This window comes from Chaetodon auriga, chromosome 16, assembly GCF_051107435.1.
Source record: "Chaetodon auriga isolate fChaAug3 chromosome 16, fChaAug3.hap1, whole genome shotgun sequence".
Classification (NCBI taxonomy): Eukaryota; Metazoa; Chordata; class Actinopteri; order Chaetodontiformes; family Chaetodontidae; genus Chaetodon; species Chaetodon auriga.
The window spans coordinates 15,082,501-15,103,935 of record NC_135089.1 but is presented as its reverse complement, the minus strand read 5'-3'; the positions used below and the strand labels follow the sequence as shown (position 1 = coordinate 15,103,935).

At 42.4% G+C, this 21,435-nt stretch overlaps 1 protein-coding gene across 1 annotated transcript in view; it reads right to left on the bottom strand.

Moving 5' to 3' along the window:
- grin2aa (glutamate receptor, ionotropic, N-methyl D-aspartate 2A, a) overlaps window positions 1-21,435 on the bottom strand; it is a 131,897-nt gene that overhangs the window by 43,268 nt on the left and 67,194 nt on the right. Inside the window, exon 3 of the mRNA XM_076751931.1 lies at window positions 2,270-2,436. Within this exon, the coding sequence (XP_076608046.1) occupies window positions 2,270-2,436 (167 nt within the window). The remainder of the gene's footprint in view (window positions 1-2,269; window positions 2,437-21,435) is intronic.

The window sequence follows — 21,435 nt, the reverse complement described above, 5'->3', positions numbered from 1 at the left end:
TATGATTTTACCCCTCAGCACACTCAACATGTGTGTATGACACAAGTGTGTGTCATACAAGTGAAATTGTGTCCAATGGCTGAACAATTGTCCCCATCCAAAAACCCAGCTCTGTCCCCTTAAATAAGCAGATTATAGTGACAGGAAGCCCGCCTACCTGCCTGCATTCATCTCACCGGACAGCCTGTGAATGTAACCACCCACAAAATATATTCCCCCGTTCCCGTGTTATATATCTGGGGCTGTATTTCTACTGCACGTGCTAATATCCCTCCATGGTCAGGTCAGCCTTGACTCCCTGAGTTGACTGGTCCAATTTTCTGCCGTGAATGATGGAACTTCCTCGGTATTAAAACTGTCTGCCCATGACTAAGTCACTGTGAACCAGCTGAATGCTGACACGAGAAATCGACAGTGGGTAATTGCAGGTAATTGGCCTTATTACTTCTTGTTTTATGAATGATATTTATGGCTATTCTTGCAACACTGAGGTCAACATCACTCCTGGAGGGTGCGGATATTGACATTGGGATGTTAGGTTACTTTTCTTTATTACAAATCTGTGATGCTGCGCAGCTATCCCTCATTGAATTGTTGTAAATACATTTGTATGGAGTGAACATTGATTGACAGTCGCTAATGGTGATCTAAAGGCAAGTAAACAACAGGCATAGTTTTGTTTGAAGCTGCACAGGATTAGATTCCTGCAGCCAGTGAATTAGATAAACTTCTGACTTCAGTAACAGCAATTTCTTGCTGTTTTTGCTTTAATTGCAATTTAATTAATTGTAACTAGTGTTACCAAATACAGAAGCATGCAGAAAGTTTATGTTTACCACTGTTTGCTTTGACATAAAGAGTAACTGCTAATGAGAGAGACCCTCTTCAGCGGGCCTGTAATACTGTATATCATGGGTTCAGGCACCAGCCCGTGCCAGCATCTCAACACCGCTGACCATGCATCATTAATTTGACATTTTTTTTTGCCAAAAATGATGGCTTGCTCTCCTCTTCAGCAGTTTTTCCTCTTTCTCTTTGCAGAGAGCTACAGTATCACTCAAAATGACCTAAAGGTGCGGCAATCGGCCAAAGCGCGTGTGTCGTAAACCCACCTGTCATCCGCATTCATTTTAAGAATGCTGATGAAATCCATTTAAACTGACTGTCTTTGATGTACGTGCTGCATGAGCGGAGGAGATGAAATATACATTGAGCAAAACATAGTGTGCAGTAACTCTTCTTAAAAGTAAACATGGCCGTTGTCGGGGGAAATTTGCAGCGATAATGGAAGAGATTACAGACAAAATAGGGAAATAGGCTTGCAGAAATGCCTGGGCTAGTCGCATACTAACTTTTTGAGAAACGGACCTACAGCGCTTCTTATCTTCAGTTTCCTTAGTGCGAACTGTTGGCACTGGCAGATGATTTTGGGAGCGACGAAGAAAGAAAACCCAATGTTCACGTACTTCACAGTTCCTCTGTTAAAGCTGCACATGGTTAATATAAAATGATTTTGAAGTTGTTTATCTAAACTGTAAGTTAATGTGTTTCCATCTGAATTTGATTCCTGCAACATAATGTCAAGAGTTTAACTGCCTTGTGACTCCATGCAACTTTTTAGAATATCAATACACTTTTTGTTGCAGCTACATAACAGTGAGTTTATGTCTTATTCATTTTTTTCCCTGACATGGTATAGACAGTCACAGTCCTTTTTTTTTTTTTTTTAACATATGCAGTGAAATATCTCAGCATCTACTTGATGGATTAGCACAAACCTTTTGTACAGACACTCATGGTTCCCACAGGCTTTTCCTCTAGTGCCACTATGAAGTTGATGTTTGTGCTTTTGAGATAAATGTCTTGACCAACACACTAAACTAAAATGGTGAGCACGGCAAACCTTATACCTCCTTAGCATCAACGTGTTAGCACTGTCATTGTGAGCATGTTAGCAGGCCTCACAGAGCCACTAGCATGGCTGTAGACTTCCCTTGTTTCTGAGATTTAATTATTTGAGCTGATCTGACCAACTTTGTGCTCTCTATTCAGAGCTTCTCCAAATAACAGGGAGCAACTCTGTCAGCAAACATGTCTACATCTGGACAGGTAAAGCACAGCACCAACTGGGTTTCATTACCTCTTGAGTGACAATGTTCTGCTGCTGCGTCATCTTGTTGGCAACCTTAACAGTATCAGATCTTTAATCTAAGAAATTGAAAATGAAACTATGATGAGAATCGCAAAGCTGGTGTCTAGCTGATCCTACCTGTTGTCCACAGTAGTTTTTAGGATGTTGATGAACTCCTGGTAGCCGGGGAACTTTGACGTGACAATGGAGAAGATGTGCCAGTCGTACTCCTCCATGATGTTGAGCATCAGCAGAGCCTCCTGCTGGATGGAGGCGCCGAACTGGAAGAATGTCGACTTCACATCCTGAGAACAGGAGAGATGGATGGAGGGAAGGAGAAAAGGGAGGAAAAGGAGGATAAAGGGAAGGGAAGAAGAGATTTAGTTGGAGATTTATTTGGATTTTTGTCTCGCTTCCCCAGCTAATTCAAAATGCATCTCAGAAATATCAATCAACAATAGAGCATTTAAACTTTGGCACAATATGAGTATGCGCGCACACACACACACACACACACACACCCACACACACCCACACACACACAGATCGAGAGTAATGAGCTTCTCGTGGAGGAAATATATGGATGAGGGGCTCAGAACAATTCAATTAAGCCTAAATTGGATTGGTGCGGTACAGGCAGGCTGCAGAACTCTGTGGGCCTGGTTCTGGGGAGTGAGGGTTACATTCACTCTGAGTCACACACATCCACTCCATTAAACCTGACTCAGAATCATTTGCCACTTAATTCAGCCAAACCGAGACACGAGCTCAGACAAGCACTATCGCAGGTGGACAAATTAACTCTATTCATTTATGTTGGAGGATTCGTTTTAAATGATTCATTATAGTACGGGTTATTAAAATGAGGTGAAATGAGTCAATTGGGTTGAATAGTGGGGAAGAGAAAAGAGTGTATCAACAGAAAATGTGTGGACTGACAAAGTGTTACCTTGTCTTTGGTGGTTTGTTGCATGATTTGCTGTGTGTGTGGATTTCTGTTACCTTGAAATGTCAGGGAGTTCACACATGGCTTATTTTGACACCACTTGTCTTTGGCACTCTAATTATGACAGACTTGCAGGTTGGTGTGTGTCCGTGTGTGCGTCTTCTGTGCGTGTATGTGTACGAAGCTGCAACCTGACAGCTAGAAGAAAAAAAAAAAAGAACGAGGGCTAAGAGACACACAACAAAAGGTTGAAGAGAGAGATGTGAGAGAAATGAAGAAAAGGAGATTCTGCCCGGTGTCAGTTTGTAAGATCACACCTGCTCTCAAAATGCGCCACATGCACGTACACACACCGACACACATAAATGAATGGACTACATGCACACACTGCCTGCAGCATGCATCTACAGGAATTCATCCACAGTGTGACTAAAGTTGAAAAAAAGACAGAGTTGGTGAGTGTGATGAAGCAGAAACTGCAATGCTAGGAGCTACTGTGTAGTGTAATGCCGCCCAGTGTTAGCCTCAGTCCCCCAATATATGGTGCAAAATTCAAGTTTAAAACACATCCTGAAGAGGCCTATTGTTCATACAGAGGCCTAATGCCTATGAAACACTGTCTGGAAGATGAACAAGTGAAAAAATTGCCATGTTATTAGTAGGTGGTTTCCAACACTGACTGCATTTCCAGCATATTTGTGCTCTTACTGTAGAAGATATTTGTTAAAAGCACACATTTCCTGGACACTGTGTTGCAATGAGTTCAAATACATTACTGTAGAAAGTGCACTGACCCACCATGGTAACATTTAATGCCAACTGTACACTCTCTGAAGCAGATATACTGCACAGAGCAAAGCTTATAAACTCCAGGTGGACACCTTACACTACACAGATACAGCCGCACATCTAATACTCCACTGTCTGCAACACATATCCAATGCACCATTTGCACTTTGGTAAAATCTTCATTGCTCACTGCAAATATCTCCTCAATCATCATCACAGCTGCTTCCTGGCTCCAGGGCTCTGACTGTAGTCTGCCACGAGCTGGTTGAATGAACCGAAGTCAACTTCATTGAGAAATCTGTGGAAATGTTGACCAAAAATGTAAAAACTGTGTTTATGCTGACAAGAGACACGACACATTTCCAGCACACCGATTCAGAGAGAACTGCATCATTGTTAATGCACCATAGTGGACCGCATCCAGGTGAAAGAGAACTTGCTGCAACCTAAAACACCATCCCAGACAATACCGATGAAAGAAAAAAAATGTTATCTCAATTTGCACAAAAAAGTGGCCATAAGCCATTTTAACCCATCAAAAAAAGAACTGGAGTGAGTACATGAAATATTTTAATCAAATTATTCCCATTAAACTGTAATCTCTCAACGTTTTTTCTCCCCTTCTCTTCTTTGCCAGTTACAGAGCAGTACTCCACTGATCTGCTGGTCTATTACTATACAGCTATAAGACACAGTGAAGAGAGCATGGGGGGGGGGGGGGGGGTGAAAGTAGTGGATTATATTTGTAACCGTATATTTGTAACCGTATCAGTGCACTGTATGTAATTTCATCTCTACATGCATGACCTAGCATTTCCTTTCCCTCCGCGCTGATGGCCTCTGAATAATGTGTGTATTCACTGTTTGCATTATTTGTGTGAGTGTGGTTGTGCCTCTCCTCTCCCCTTATATCAACACTCTTGAGTGCTCTTTAGTGGCATTGTATCTGTATGTGAGGTTTGGCTCACTCGATATTCAGACTAAAGTGCTCTTCAGAGGCTCCCTGTGTAGCCCTGGGTGCATGTTTGTGTGTGTGTGTGTGTGTGTGTGTGTGTGTGTTCCAACGGGTTAGAAACTGAAGCAATGCTTGAGCATGGTGGGACGGGGGGGGGTCATGCTATAAGATGTGTCACTTCCTGTCTTCATCACGGCAGCGGCCGATACTCCCACACTTTGCTGCAATTTACAGAGGACTGAGACGAGCGCGGGGCCAGTCAATACACAGAGTGGACTAAGGTGGCACATTTATATGGGACTTAATTAGATGATATATGGAATAATGTGTGTCTTCAGATATTTAAGTACTAATAAGACATCTACACCTGCCACCTGTTGACAAAGCATTTGGCCTTGTGTGTGCCATCAATGCTTCCTTTTGGTGACATATTTTCTTTGATTGGTGCTTGTGCTGAATATGCAGCTTTTGTCTGTTTATTCCAGATAAGCCTTTGTTGAAATTTATGACATTACACTTTTGCACACTCCAATAGGTTTATTGGGGCGACGGTCATTAGTATAAGACATTGGAAAATTCCATCAACCCACAGAGGAGCATTTAATTCTTCTGCTTCCTTGAAAAATCACAAAATTTTGAAAAACATGGTTTTCACTGAAATATACTGATACCAAAGGCAACGTGTTCATTTAGCAAAAGCTAACAATGGTTAGGAACACTCTCCATAGAATTCTGTTTCAATATCAATGTGCCAGCGTTTCCTATGTGTGTGTATGTATTTGTGTGTGTCTGTGTGTGTATATGCGTGTGTAGGAATGTGTCTTTGCCTGCGTGTGCCTGTCTGACAGGATTCGAGCTCCAGGCACCCCAGGGGAGGAAGCCAAAATCTAGCATGGAACAACACGGAAATCTTCCATTTACTGAAATAATGATTCTTTTCTGGTCTCAAATGAGACTGGGCACGTGCAGACGCTCATTTTTGCCGGCCAAAAACTGTCTCTTTATTTTCACAGGATCTCATCGTATCAAACCCAACAAAAACCCAACTGGATGGAGGAGATTTGGTTTAAGTTTGGACTGAATATTAGCATTTTACAGGACTGCGTGATCGGAAACAATCAACAAAAAACTGAATAAAAGCTCACCTCTCTGTCTTTATTTTGACTCTCCTACTGAAGGAGAGAAGACAACAACACCTTCAATCCTGTTTCTGTCACCTGACGTCTCTGCTGTTCAAATTTCTCCTTCTGAGAGAAATGAAGAAATCTAATTATTAAATTCAATATGGCTGTTTGTATATCAAACACTTCTCCTGTGTGATCCTTCATTATTGCTATATTATTATTATTATTATTCTACTTCTTTTATTATATTGAGTGAGAGGTAGAGGTAGGCAATGAGACACACAGGGGGAACGGACACACGTGAAACAACAGATGGAGCCAAGAGGAAGCGGTGGCTGGTGAATTAGAAGAATTAAGCAACAAAAACACTAAAAGGGAGCAAATAAGCCTGAAAGTGGCAGGCAGAAAAACTTTCAGAAAGACATGAAATTAGAGACAAAGAGGGAGGAAACACGGATGCAGGGCAAGCAGAGGCGAACAAGGAGAGATGAGTGGAGCGGCGGAGAAGAGACTGACGGCAGTGACTAAGCAGCGTATGATTGTTTCTAATTGGGACGGCTCACAATCCGTGACATCAGAAAACAGCCAATCATATCCCCTCATTTCACCCTTGTCAAGTGTGACATGTCTCTTCTTTCCACTCACACCTTCAGCGAGCGGCGCCCCCACACATACATGCACGCACGCACATGAACACACAATCTGTCATTCTCAGCTCCCTCCTTCGTGTTCTGTTCTGTCACATTCGCAGTCTCCCACCCTCAAATTTCCCACTCTGTTGCATGCGCACAAACAAGCGCACACACAAACAGGCACAATGACGCACACTCACAAACACGCACCTACCCCACGGGGCAGGACAGTGTGTCTAAGTTGAGATAGAGGGGAGTTATAAATAGTAGCCCTCATATCCTCTGCTGCTGATAGCATCATGCACTGTCTGGTCTGATGACACACACATGTGTAAAAACAAAACAAAGTAAAAAAAAATAATAAAATCGCACACACGCACAAACAGATGAGTGTACGCACTCACCAAGATAAAGGCCTGACAGTACACATGCACACCTGCATGTATTTGTCATATATATCCACACATGGCTCAGATCTGCCACAGATATCCTGCATTCAGCCGGATTTAGCAGCTCCACAGTGTCCACTGGAGGAGAAACACACTGATATGACAAAAATTCCTCGGTGGCCAGTTACTAAATATAAACAGACAGGCATAAAAATAGCTGCGGCAAAACAAAAGAGCCCGAAATGTCTGTGGAAACAAACAGAAATGCCAAGCAGCACTCAACATATGAACCACACAGCTAGTCAATGCAGCCAAAACCACAGAAGGAATAACATCATTCTCTCAGGAACTGAGTGATAAATAATTCCTGTATTTATCACTGAGAAATGAACTGCCGTTACCACACTGAGGTTTGTTGTTTGCTGTTTATTTGCACGTGCAAAATTAGCAGCAGAATGAGATTTTGTTTACTGATATCACACTTTATGCCTGCAGACACAACAATCATTTAGACTTGTATAAGCTATTTTCTGCCAAAGTGTAAAATTGCCCAGCGGTTAGTCGGGTCCTTCATATCATCATATACAGCATATATACTCTGCGGGGCTGGATTGGCGCAGATATAACATGACATGGTGCCAAACAGATCCACCAAGCGTGGAAAATGTATACACAAATTCCAAATGTACGAAAACTGACAACTTATAGGCTGGCACCACTCACTGCTGCCTCCCGCTGTGTATTTTAGAGGAAACGAGGGACAAATAAGAGGAAAGCCAATTTGGAAAGTTGAAACTTTACTGATACAAGTGTTGCTTGGTGGGCTGGATGTAACCCAAATTCAGCAAATGAGAATTCAAATCATATCCATATGTTTCCCAAGCAATATTCTCAATGTTTGCCAAATAAGCAATACATCATTAAATTGGCAATTTTCAGCAGGAGGAAGTGATATTATCACCTATATTAAGAGAAAGTGAAAACAGCCCACGACTGGCACCAAGACTACATGTTATTCCAAACAAGTAATGATCCCTTTTTTAATATCCTCTGTCAAATCCTGACGTATGACATGCAGATAAACTGATAATAGAGAGCTTAGAGAAACATTTTTAACTCATGGAAAATGACTTTGATTAATTAAAGTAGGTACAACTCAGAATAATAAAGACGACATGGACCAACAAACACTGGACAGCAGGGCTCTGTCCATGGTGCTGACGGGCTCCTACCCTTCTACTCCTCTACTTTACAGGTGAAGGAAATAACAATACTCTGTCTGTTCGACTTTTTACAACACAGTCACGACTCTTTGCGGTCCTGGCTCCACAGCGGTGGGACAAGCATTGACATCAGGACAGCAGCACCAACCAAAAACAGTGTTCTGCAGGCCTGAACATCACATGGAAGAGGACTTCACCTCAGATCTGCTAAATGCAGAGACACTGTCAATAAAGACCAACAGCAGTCAAAAGTGGAATCAAAGCAACAGCAATAGGACGTGCAGTACGCAAATATCGCCCATCTTTGTCGCAGTATTTGCAGAAGTGATTTGTTTGTAAACCAAATATGTAGATTTGCATACAAACACACATGCAATTCCAGGATCCTGTGCAAAAACAAGCCTCCTTCTGCTTTTCCTTTCCGTCTCATAATGACCAGAGAACAATTCTACTGCACTAACATTGTTTCGGTGGAGTCTTTTAGTTAGAGCACATTATGTGCTTTTACTGCATTCCTCTGTAAATGGCTCTGACAGAGTCTTATGAAACTGTGTTTATTCAGTCTTTACTAGATTACAGTGTTTTAAAACAATAAGCAGATCTAGTGACGACACTGTGAATATGAGTGTGTGTTCTGTCTTTGTGTGTGTGTGTGTGTGTGTGTATGGGCTCAATGGCTGTTAATAAACCACTTGGTATGAACAGAGGGGAGCACACATCCCTGGTTTGTGCAGGAAAATAATTATAGGGAAACAGTAGCCTTCAACTGCGATAGAAGCTACACAAACACACACAGATTATTAAACAAGGCCGTGTCTGACGTCACAGAAGAATATTTTTGGCATGAATGCAGTCCATTTTGTAGATAACACACCGAGAGGGAGGAAGAGACCTATTCAAAGTTTATCACACAGGAGCAGTGCCTGTGTGTGTGAGTGCGAGTGTGTATATGTGCGTTATTGCTGTGGTTCCTCTGTCAGGACTTTTTAACAAGCAGTCAAGCCCCCACGGGGAAACACTGACAAAATAACATCATCCCTCTCTCTCTCTGTCTCTATCTTTGTCTCTCTGTGTTTGCCCTCTTCTCCCACTCACTCTCTTCTCTAATAAGTCCAATATCTTCCTCTGTGTGTCTCCCTTTCTTTTCGTTAACTCTCTGTCCAGGGGCTCTGTCTTTTCTCGTCTCCCTCTATCCATCTTGCCCTCTCCCACCCACTCCCTATCTCTTCTAATAAGGCCAATATTCTGCTGCACTCCTTTGGGATCTAACCTTACACCTAAGCTGCAATAGCTGTTATTAGTGCCGGAAGTGTAACTTAACAATTTAGAAAAATCACATTAATAAAACCTAAACAACCAAATAGAATATGGCTTAAAAGCTTAAACTGGTGCAATACCTCCGGAATACTAAGCTTAATTTCCACTGTGACTGACTATTATCTGGAGATGTGGGCTGTCAGATTATATTTAGACACAGCAGAGCAGATACATACCTACCGGTCGGGAAACCCACGAGAGGTCAAAAGAAGAATCTCAAGGGCTGATAGATGATTTATGGGAAAGGGAAGCAGAAAAGAATTCTGCACATCTTGCTGATTCTGCTAATCTTTGACTTGTTTCTTGAGGATTTCTAGATCTGTTCTAGAAATAAATACTTGAATAATGAAGCAAAAACCCTTTGAACTGGTTGCAACTGGAAAGCATTTGCTGACAAGTGCTTAAAAACTTGGGTCAGAAAAAAGAAGCGGAATACTGCTGTAATTTCCCCTTAAACCACTCCAATGGTAATCTGATTACTTCCTTCACAGCCCTGCTTGTTATTTGTCTCATCATCATTATGCCCGCCTTCACTAGACTTTGACATATTGTGCATTTCACACCTGTCACATGCAGAGAAATTGTTGATATCATCATTATATCCTCCACAGTCATAATAAAGTCATCATTATGAAAATTACCATCACTGTCAATATTGCCACCATCAGCTGCCATAACCATCACCATCATTCTCTGTATCTTCGCTGCCTTACCTATCACACTTTCCTAATTTCACCCTTTTCCCTCCTTCCTGCAGCTCGCCCTCTATATGTTCTTCCTCTACTCCCTTTTTTTTTTTTTTTTTGGCTTTCTTTTCCTTATGTACCCTTTAATTATCCTTTCCTACTTCCTCAGCGCCTTTCTTTCCATCTGTACCACCTCACGCTTTGGCAGGCTTTTGAATGCAGACAAAAGAGAGAGAAAGAGAGAGAAAAAAAAAAAAATCCTACTGGATGAGCAGAGGTGCTAATCACAATAAAATAGGACTTTGAATTAGGAGTCGCTGCACAGCCCGATCCTCAATGTGGCAGCGCTTTATTGAATACATAAGTAATATTTCGACAAGAAACCTCTTTGTCAGGATTACTTGTTGAAACATGTTTTCTTTTTAAAGTATTGAATAAAGTAATCCTGTATGGAGGCACTCAGTGTGCAGCCGCCTTAAAGGGTTTTAAAGAATTGAAGCATTTAAGAGGCGAGTTCAGTGCAAGGCGGCAGGATGTAGAGGGCTGGAATCGTGAACCTAATCTAAGGAGCTGTTAGTTAAGTGAGGTAAAGCACTAGAAAGAAGTGTATACAGTTCAAGCACACACATACACACATTCAGTCGCACACCAACATGCACTTTATCTCAAGCATAAAGTCACAAATAACCCACGTAAACAAATACGTGCTTGTATATGTGGCTGCGCGCACGCACCCTCCACTCAAAATAAAAGGGATTTAGAAGTTGTGTGTGTCTGCGTGTGTGTGTATCTGTGCCAGAGGGCTGTGTATCACGCTGAGTTCATTCCAAAGACACAAACAACATAATATAAACCTCAGCTCAAACAGAATGGAACAACACCCACTGCCCAGGAAAAACAAGAAAATCAAAGGCCTCAAAGGCCAGATTTACACAGGAACAAAACACCTAGACCTACATTTATGGAGTCATAAAGCAGCCCAGAAGAGAGGCTGAGGTGACATCAGGGAGCATGACTTCTGGTGTGAAATCATTTCTATCTTAATGTCACGTTTTCAGGAACAACATCAGAGTAGCTTAGCCGCAGATTCAGCACAGCACGGCATTGAGGGACTGAGTTTGATCTTTGAGTCGGCGCGCATGTGGGGAAAAAAAAGAGAAGACAGAAATCCCAATAAGGAGAATTAAAAGAAGTTACATGAGGAGAAATATTACTTGAGCGCAAATTGGCTTAGCCAGGTCAACGCCAACGCAAATATTTTGATGTCGAGCAGATTGCCCGGACCAGTAGGCATCTGTTCCAAAATTAAACTTGAGACGACAGTTTTGTTCACCCAGAGTTCACTGGAGGCTGAATCTAATTATCTTTCTGGTAATGCACAGTTTCTCAAATGTTTTAATGTGTGCTATAACTGGGTCAGCATGCCAAATTGCAAATGTTTTATGTTCATTTGAGTGAATCTGGCCACCTTTGGCACGTCGCTATATCTGTCAGATGCCTTCAGAAACTGAGCAAATTGTGTGAGTGTGACTCACTTCACTGAGATTTACTCAACCAGCCCTCCTCGTCAGATGGTGAGAGGGTATTGCTAACTGGGTGGTTAATAATTTGAAATCATCCAGTAGTAGCCACCATTTAGAAAGCTGGTTGCCAGGGTTGTGCGGTCAGAAAGGCCCCAGGCCCTTTGGTTTTCAACCACAACCAGCAAACTACAGTTCAAAAGACTCAAAACCACTTTCTGTTAAAAGGATAGCTTGTTTTTTATTTTTATTTGTGGAAAAGCCGTTCATCGTTGAGGTGATCATCTTACCTCACAAGCTCTGTTGAAAGGTAACAAGTCTGTCTACCAGCCCCTTACAGCTCTCTCATTAACACATTATGTCTCGTAATACATACAAAAAACTGAAGCGTTGAAACGACATGTGATTTTACAGGAGACAGGAAGTCCACGCTCTGTGCTAAGCTAACTTATTTGCCTCATATCAACTGCACAGACATGAGTGTGGTATCATCTAAATCTTGGGAAGAAGGTGAGTAAGCATATTTCCCAAAATGTCAAACTGTTCCTTCAAGGCATTCTTTCTGAGAGGTTCATATGTTCAATCTAATGGCTTTATTAATGCTCATGAATTATTTAGTAACACTTTAGAAGTAAATCACAAAGAATATCCTGGGCAGGCAGGTTGTGGGAAAAATGAGTCCGGCTCTGCCACAACACAGAAGTTGTTCTTGCCAATGATTTATAAGAGGTGTAGGAAAATGAATAAATGCTTTATTGACCACTACATTAACATGAATTACTTAGAACTTTTAAACAAAAAAAATCAATCAAACATTATCCTTGCAACTCACAGCATCATTCTCATCCGTTTTTGAGGTGAGGTGAATGTCGTTTTCCCTCATTTTATTCACTAAATATGCAGCCAGAAGGCAAGACACGTTACTGTATAAAGGACATGCCACTTCCCATCGCATTACCCCCTGTTTCCACTCTGACATACAGCTATGTGGGGGCAAATCAATACTGCATAAGGTGCTGATAGTTTCCCCCATAGAGATGCACTACTCAGCTGTTATGGTCATCACTAACTACACTGGCAGTATCACTGATTCATCACTGCCACCGACAGACAGACACTGACACTGAGAGACCTGCTTTGAAGAGGACGAAACGGAGCGGGCTGGGCGGGAGCGATGGATGGGACGGGCGGCAGGAAGATAGATGAGCAAAGGGCAAAGAGCGATGTCAGGGAGCAAGGGAGGGGAGAGGAGAAAAGAAGCCAGGGAGGTAGAGAGGTGAAGACGAAGGGGGAGAGATGGATTATGGACGTGGAATGGGAAGCAAATGTGCTTCTTTGTGTTCTTTCCAAGTGAGATGAGAAGACCTGCATCAATCTTCATTACAGAAGTGCAGTCAGTTGGTGTTTAGCCTGGCTAACAGTTACATGCATGCATCTCCAGCTGTGGTTGCATCTTGGTGACACTGTTGGTCTGCTTTTAATTTTGGTGGGGTAATAAACCTCAATGCTTGAACTTGAAAAGTTGAACTAGTCCTTTAAACTCACATTGGAGGATATCCGTCTCCCTGCTGTGCTCACTGCAGCATTCCGCTCTATTCAAATCTGCTCACATCCACACTCGCACATTCATCATTAATATTACAACAAAAAGGAGGCAGGGGGGAGACCAATTGAAAGAGTGCACACACACACACACACACACACTTCATGCACATGCCCACTTTCCTTTACATTAACAAAGTGCAATATAAGTGCTATGCCCTAAACCCCACCGTCATCTCTAAGCTTTCCCATTTCTATTTGATTGGCTGCCAGCGAGGCCTGCAGAGTAATTGGCTGAATTTCATTGGCCAAGCAGACGGACAGCACCCCTGGGAGGAGTCCATCAGGCGATATCTGTTAACAACATGCACGGACGCACAGAGTTTTATACACACACACACACACGCGCGCGCGCACAGAGCCAGAGGGGAACTCCCTAATGCCTAATGTACCTTTTGCTATCACAGATGGGTCACTTACATTTCTGGGCACAAGAGTGACGATGAGAGTGAGAGGGAGATGAAAAAAGTAGAAAAGATCAGTGAAGAGGGGAACAGCAGGAAAAGCGGGAGGATTGGTTAGAACAAGTGAAGATCGGACAAGAGGGGAGCAGAGGAAGGCGTAATCTTAGAAACTTCAGCCAGATTTTGTGTACAAAAAATGGTCTCTATCACATTTATGTGTCTAATATCTGAATGTATTAGTTTCATACATCAGTATGCATTAAGGGCCTGGGCATCATCGCCCAATGTCGGGCCGTGATCGTGGGTCTCTTTCAGAACATGGCCCCATAGATTTTGTAGCTTCAGTCAGCCCTTATCAGCCCCCGTTTGGCTGATTCAGCACGTTGAATCAGCATAAGAGGAAGTGGGTGAGAGTGAGATGTGTGATGTGCGACTGAATCAGTAATTTCACACGTTCAGTAAATCCGTATTATTCACCGCCACTTCTTTTTTCCTCCACAAGCAAAAGAGCAAAACTTTGTGCCAGCCAGTTGCATTATCCAACAAATATATTCTCAATTACAAGTGAGACTCAGTGGTGTGAAAATGCTTTGCCAGTGTCTTCTTCTTTCTTTCTTTACGTCTCATTAGAGTTGATGAACATAAAAGTCTCTATTTTGATAATGGATATCGTCATTTTTCAAGCAAAAAAAAAAAAAACCCTGAAACTGCTGGTTTAAATTGCCAAATGTGAGATTTGCTGCCTTTAGTTGTCTGATCTGAACGCAGGCTGAATGTCTGGAAGTTTTGAACAGATGTTATTTGAATATGTCGCTTCAGGCTGTGGGAAATTTTGAAGGCATTTATGCCCAATTTCTGACATTTGAAAGGCAAAACCCTTAATTGTGAAAATAATCGTCAGATGATAATGCATACTGCTGGTCCGCTCGCAGTCAGCTGTAGCCTTGGCAACGTATTCTAATGCATTTTAATGTGGTCTTGGTTTGTTGGTTTCCATACTTAGAAGAGACAAATGTATGGTTTATCACTGGAAGCAGTCATAAAAGTGTGAAAAATGTCTGAGCAATTCAACCATGTTTAACCACTCATATGTGCCTAGGAGAGCTGCTCAGTGGCCATCAGTAGGAGATGGTACGGTATGAATATGAAACAGTAAGTAATGGCAATCTCCTCTGGATAAATAAAGACTAAAACGCGAACAACAACTACAAAAGCACTCACTTAATTATAGGGAACACAGTGAAAGTGCAAACGGTCAACTAGTTAAGAGGCAAGTGTGACGGAAAACAAAAATGAGTCACCCGTGACGCTGGTTGGAGGCTGACAAGCGTCTTGGAGGATACGGGGTCGTCCTCGCGCGGCCTTGCTGAGGTCTCTCGTATGAGGACAAAGGACAGTAATACTATGTGACTCGTGTCGTGAGTGGAGAGGAGCATCTGTGGATCACTGCTCATACAACAGAGGGGGAGAGACTCAACTGGGTCACGAACACGTTTGTACAGCAAGGTTCGAGCAACATGGCTTTTTAAAGGCGGACGCTCAGACTTTTGGAATGAAGCGGCTGATTCTAGACTCGGGATGCGTCGCGTCCCCCAAGAAATGTATTCTCGGCTGTGTGGAAAAGTCTTTATGCAGCATTTTGACCAGCACAGGTGCTTCTAAGATTTTCCACTGAAAGTCAAACTGAGGAAATTGAGAGAGGAGACAAAGTTGCTGACCCACTTTGTAGCTCAGAAAGTTTCAAATCCTCTTTAAAGAGAGAGTGAGTTGTGGCCAAGAATTTGGCAAGACACAGACACACACACACACACACACTCACTCACACACATCATGCAGCACATGCATGCACACACACGAATACAGACACACACACACATAATCATGAGCCTGCGACCTCAGACACCATGAATAATGAAGCAAGTGCAGCTTTTATTTAACACCGCATTAGCTCTTTACATCACCTAATAATGGCGGCACTGAACCACACTAACGCACACTCACAAGCACACACACTTCTGGTAGTGCTCGATACGGTTTGTTAGTTTTCTCATTTGACTTGGTCTATTTTAGTCCTGCAAAACCCTCTTTCTCATTCCTCTTCTCTCTGATCCTCCTTCCATTGTCTCTCTCTTTTATCTTTGCTTTTCATTTTCTTCATTTTCTCCTTTTTTTTTTTGTTTTTGCCCGTCCTCTCCCTTGCCTCATACCTTTGTTGGTATATCTCTTTCTCTATTCATCCCTCACTCCTATTCTCTCCATCTCTTGCTGTCTCTCTGAGCATTTTGTTGATGCCAGTGATAAGATCGGTGTGTGATTGGCTGGGCCAGATAAGAGATAAGACTGTGATTCATTTAGGGAGCTTTTCTCTTCTCGTCACACCCCTGCAGACCGCCGTGGTATTCATGAACATGCATCCACATGCATGCATCTAGACACACACACAGATGCACATGCTCTTTGCGTCTGGGAGAAGGAAGACTGAAGATTGGAGATGTGGAGTGTGAGAGAAGGGAGGAAGAGGCAGAAAAAAGAGAGACAGAGGGGGGTACAGTGGTGAGAAAAACAGTCGCCCTAATTTGCAAATCAAAGACATTATGAGTCACATATTTTCTGCCAAATCAGCCAAAGGGGAAAAAAAATTCTCTCTCACTCTTCCTCTTTTTTACTTCACTTTCATTGTCCCCTTTTCATGCCTGCCCTGTGTTGCTAGTTTGTAAAATGTTGCTCTTTAAATGAAGCACAGTTGCCTTCCTTTAACATTCATTGCTTTCATCCCATCACTCCATGCTTATCTGTTGTCTATTTTAATGGGAGGTACTCATGTGTATCCATATCACCCTGCAGATTCCCATCTTTGTGTTTTCTCTCACTGATTTGCAGCTAAAATGTGATTTCAGGTATTTCCATGCACCAATCAGAATCTGAATCAGAGTTCAAATCAAAAAGAAGGCAAAAGGAAATCGAAGTTTTCTTTCTGGAGATATGATGATTACAACGGACACAGCATCATCTTGAGCCAGGGCTCTATCTCATGAATTGGGTCTTCCTTCCCGATATTATAATTGCCATATTATAGTGGAGGAAGACTAAGGAGGTTATTGTCATCATTATCACCGGCAGTAACATGAAGTCTATACCTGAGACCCTGAAACTGTGTGTATATTGTGTTTGAATTGTGTATATATAACTGTGTGTATGTGCGCATGTGTCTGTGTGAGAAAAAAAAGAGAGGTGAAAGGCAGGTGAAATGGAAACAACAGACCGCTTGCATTTTCCTTCTGGGGCATTGCCATTATAGGGCACAAACACTGATGCACAGACACACATTCATTAAATTGTGCACATTCTAGCCAATTATAAAAACTAAAGGTTAATGCTTGAATTTTTTGCATTACTGCACAGAGATCCCTGTGTGTGTGTGTGTATGTGTGTGCGTCTGTGCACAGCATCTACTCTCCCCCAATGTCTGGAGGCTGAACACGGCACACATGCAATCATATCTCTGCATGCAATGTGAAGATAGGCTCACATGGTAGATCCTTTTGTAGGACTGCTGTTGTTTCGTCTTCCTCCTATTTTAGTCACTGTTAAAAATCACTCCTAAATATGTGCTCGGATTTTGAAAAGTCTTTGCAGGTTGTCATTTGAGGACACACAAGGAGCCAGAAAAAGAAGGCCCCCAGACAGAGCCCTGTGGAACTCCACAAGGATGTCTGCTGGAGATGGATCGTCTATAAAGAAAAATTAGAATCTGAGGCAGCTCAGTTCTGAGTCAGAGGTACCCACCCAGTGCTCAGGGCATTCAATTAAAACTGCATGATCAACTCTATTAAGAACATAGGAAACAGGATTATGACCGTCACTTGTTTTTACAAGGAGGTCATTCATTACCTTCACAGAGTGCGGCTGCACCGTGTGCATGCTGTCACACCTGGCTTTGGCGATGAAGCTGTCCACAAAATCATACAGTTTAAGGTGGATTTTTCAAAAATGTTTGATTAGAGTGGCAAACAATGTCTTCCTCTCTGTCTCGCACACATAAACCAACACCTGCACACTATCAGCTGTATACACAAATAAAACTGTGGTGCAGAATATGATTGTCTCCTCAGTGTCAGCCAGCTCTCCTGGAAATAGAGATGTGGAGGCACATTACGTTGGCAGGATGACACACAGTATTGAGAAAGGTTGGTATTTCAACACCCTGCAGTAACAGACTGACATTTATAGAAACTTCTAAAGCACCCCAGAGGAAGAGCATTAACCTCAATGTATACCTAATCTAGCTGCTCAGATGGACAAGTACTCTAAAGTGAAAATGTGTTCTGGTGGAGCTTCACACACTGAGATACACACACACAGGGAAGGCAGGCAACACTGGGAAATAGCACAAACTGCAATGAGGCTTGCACTCCAGCCGTGCGCTGAAAATTGAGCTTGCAGCACATGGCCTTCATTGAGGTGTGTGCACAGCTTTTTTGTTGGGAGGAAGCATCTAACCAGCTGCTGCAGCATGCAGCTGAGTGGTTTGTTGTTTACGATGTTTTTGATTTCATATGTTGTTGTGAGAATGAACCCCTCCATGTTTGTGGACACCACCAAGCCAGGCGCTGACAGCAGGGTGTACACCAACTGTGACCTCGCCGTTCCCTTTTGAAAACACTGGCGCATCTCCTCCATTTTCCAAACAGTGGTCCATTTTCGAACACATTTCACAGTCCATCTCCAATTTCAAACAATGAGCCATCCAGTCCCATTTAAAAATACTGGACTGTACACTATAAAACTTGACTGCTTTAACAGTGCAGTGAAATCTTACAGCAGTCTCTCCTTCACAAAAAAAAACAGGAAAGTCCCCTCTAATGCAAATGAAACTGGAAAGCGCAGAACAACACAGGACAATACGGAGTGGCGAGAGCAACAGCTAACTGTTCTGAACTTGGTAAGCTACTGAAGTGTAAAATCAGGGATCAATGGAGTCTTGGATCCTAGTTACACAACCAATACTGGATTCCCGATTGTTTGTGTTCATGTGTGTCTGTCCCTCTGTCCCTTTTCCTTTTCTGTCGCTCCTTCTTTTTTTCTGTTCCTACGTTGCATTCTCCATTCTCCCTCGCTCTCCCTCTGCAGTACAGTCTTTATCCTATTACAGCCTCCTTGCTTCTGTGGAGCAGTTTCAGTTGTAGACACAATGAAAACTGGCAGGGTACATTACTTAGCACCGCACTCCTCCCACCCTCTCTGGTTCTCCCTCCCTGCCGTCCCCCTTTCTTCACTCTTGCTTTCAACAATGAATTCATTTTTTCATCATACTGTTTTTTCCCCACTCCTCTTTTGAGTTTGTCTCGCTTCTTCTTGCTCTAATTTTTCCTTCCTTGGTTAGTTTTCACTTCGGTTTTGTTCTGCAGCATGCACCTGTCTCCTAGTGACTGATTAATCCTGACTATTAGTCTCTCCACCTCGCTATATGCTGATCTCATCCACCCTGCACTGCTTTTGTGTTGTTGCCAAAGCTAATGGCTAAGAACAATCTCAACAGTGTCTTTTCATCCTTCTGCTTCCTTCATAAACAGAGAGAGAAGCACTTGAAGCAAATGCTATTTTTGCAGAAGGAATTCAAGTTGGGTAGTGAACAGTGAAATATTGTGGTGGTGCTGAGGTTAGAAATGTTTGTCACTCTTTGAAGGTGGAGCCAGATGTATGTGTAGATAAGCATGTGTGCACAATGGTCACCTCCTAACATTGGAGAGAGTTGAATAGGGTCATATGCTGTATACATCATATGGGTTGCAATCAACAACCACTGAGCTGAATATTGTTGCCAAAGCAAAAGTTCCTGTAATGGCAGCCAGAAGCAGACTCCAAAAACCGCTGACTAACACTGAAGTGCTTAATGCAAAAGTCCCACAAGAACAGAGGGTCTCAATGGCTAAAGTCAGTTTTTATTTGGTTATTTTGAGAACAAAGTTTCCATTTAGAAGATTTAAAGCTTAAATGGGGGTGTGTTTAGGACATTTTTAACTTTGACAGGAGTAAACACTGTGCTGAGTTGGAGGTCAAACTCCAGGCTTAAGTACATTTCTATAGATATACAGTATGTGTATGAGGTCAAAGCCAATATTGTTCACAAATAGTTTTCCTGCCAATGCTTTCCTTTATTTATCTGGATCACAACAGGACTGTCATCCACCTAGATGCGAAGGCAAAGGCTCCTTATCTACAGCACATAAAAACTGCAAAGTGACTTGTCCGTATAGCATGCAATAAAAATGCATCTCATCTTACTTAACACCATATAACTGTCAAATTAGTATTTCTAAGTCTGTAAAGCTAGTGTTTAAGTCATTAAATTGTCACATATTACAGAAATGCTTTTTCAGAGACACAATGTGCCAATGAAAAAACCTTGGCAAGATAATGACCATCAGCAAAAAGGGACCTGCTTTTAGAATGAGACAGTAGATATCCGATTTCTTTTTGCTGATGATACCCTCTTATATAGTTAAGACAAACAGGTAAACTAGAATGTCAGATTGATGTATACTGCCTCTTTGGTTGTATCCTCAGTATTTTCCAAACCAATCGTGCTCTCTCTATCCCTCTGCCGGTGCTGTAGGTGGCTTGGCAGGCCACCAGAGCCATCCCTGCTGATAGAAAGGGCTCAGAATAAAACAGAGGTTTTATTTGACGAGTCCTGCATGGGGACCTGATGGCCGACTGGAACGCTCCCAGGGAGAGAGCTGATCTCTTTATCTGTCCTGTATCCTATTAGAGTATCACCTTCCATCACACCCTCCATTCAAAGGATGGGAACAGCTTTTACTAAGCTGCACGCTACCTCTCACCCTCTTTTTACCTTGCTAACCGCCACCCTTTCCTCCTCTTCCACCTCCCTCACATCTCTCTCCTCCCTTCTCTCCTCAACCCCTCAGTCATGACTACAAGTTTTCACTCTTTTATCCCGCTTTCTCTCACAGCACGTCCTCCTCAATTAATGACGGTTGTCATTCAAAAACTACCCACGCGACCATTTTGTAATCTGGTGCCGTATCGACCAAACAAAATATTCAAAAATACTGTAAGATTCAAGCACAAAATTATTTGGTTAAGATCACAAAAACATCACAGTCACATTCACTAATTTTCCGTCACTCCTTCTTCCCTTTCTTTCTTTTTTCTTGGTCTACTTTTTTTCCAAAGTAGCAACTGCTGGCCAGAGAACTGCTGAGGCAGCACTGGGTCCAATTTCTGAAGCAACACATAGACCTCAACAAACAACTGATATCCAACACACAGTGGCAGAGAGGGAAAGAGAGAGGGAGAGGAGAGAGCGTGACAGAAGAGGTGCGGATGCCCAGAAATGCCTGCCAAGAATCGATAAGGGATAGACCGATGACTGTAGAACAACCCCACTGGTACAACCAGCTACAAACCACACACACAGACGCATTTCCAACACTTCTGGGGATGTTACATAGACTTCCATCCACCTTTTGGAGACTTACCCGAAGCATAACCACTACTTGACTAACCGTAACCCTGACCTTAAACCATGTCTTCTACCTAAAAATCAATGATTTATGTTATGGGATCTTGTATTTTGTCCCCATAAGAAAAGAGATTCCCCCCAAAATGTGACCGTGTAAACAGATTTATGATCCACAATGTGAGTAATATACATTCACAAAGACATACGTGGAGCAATCCAGTTAAGAGT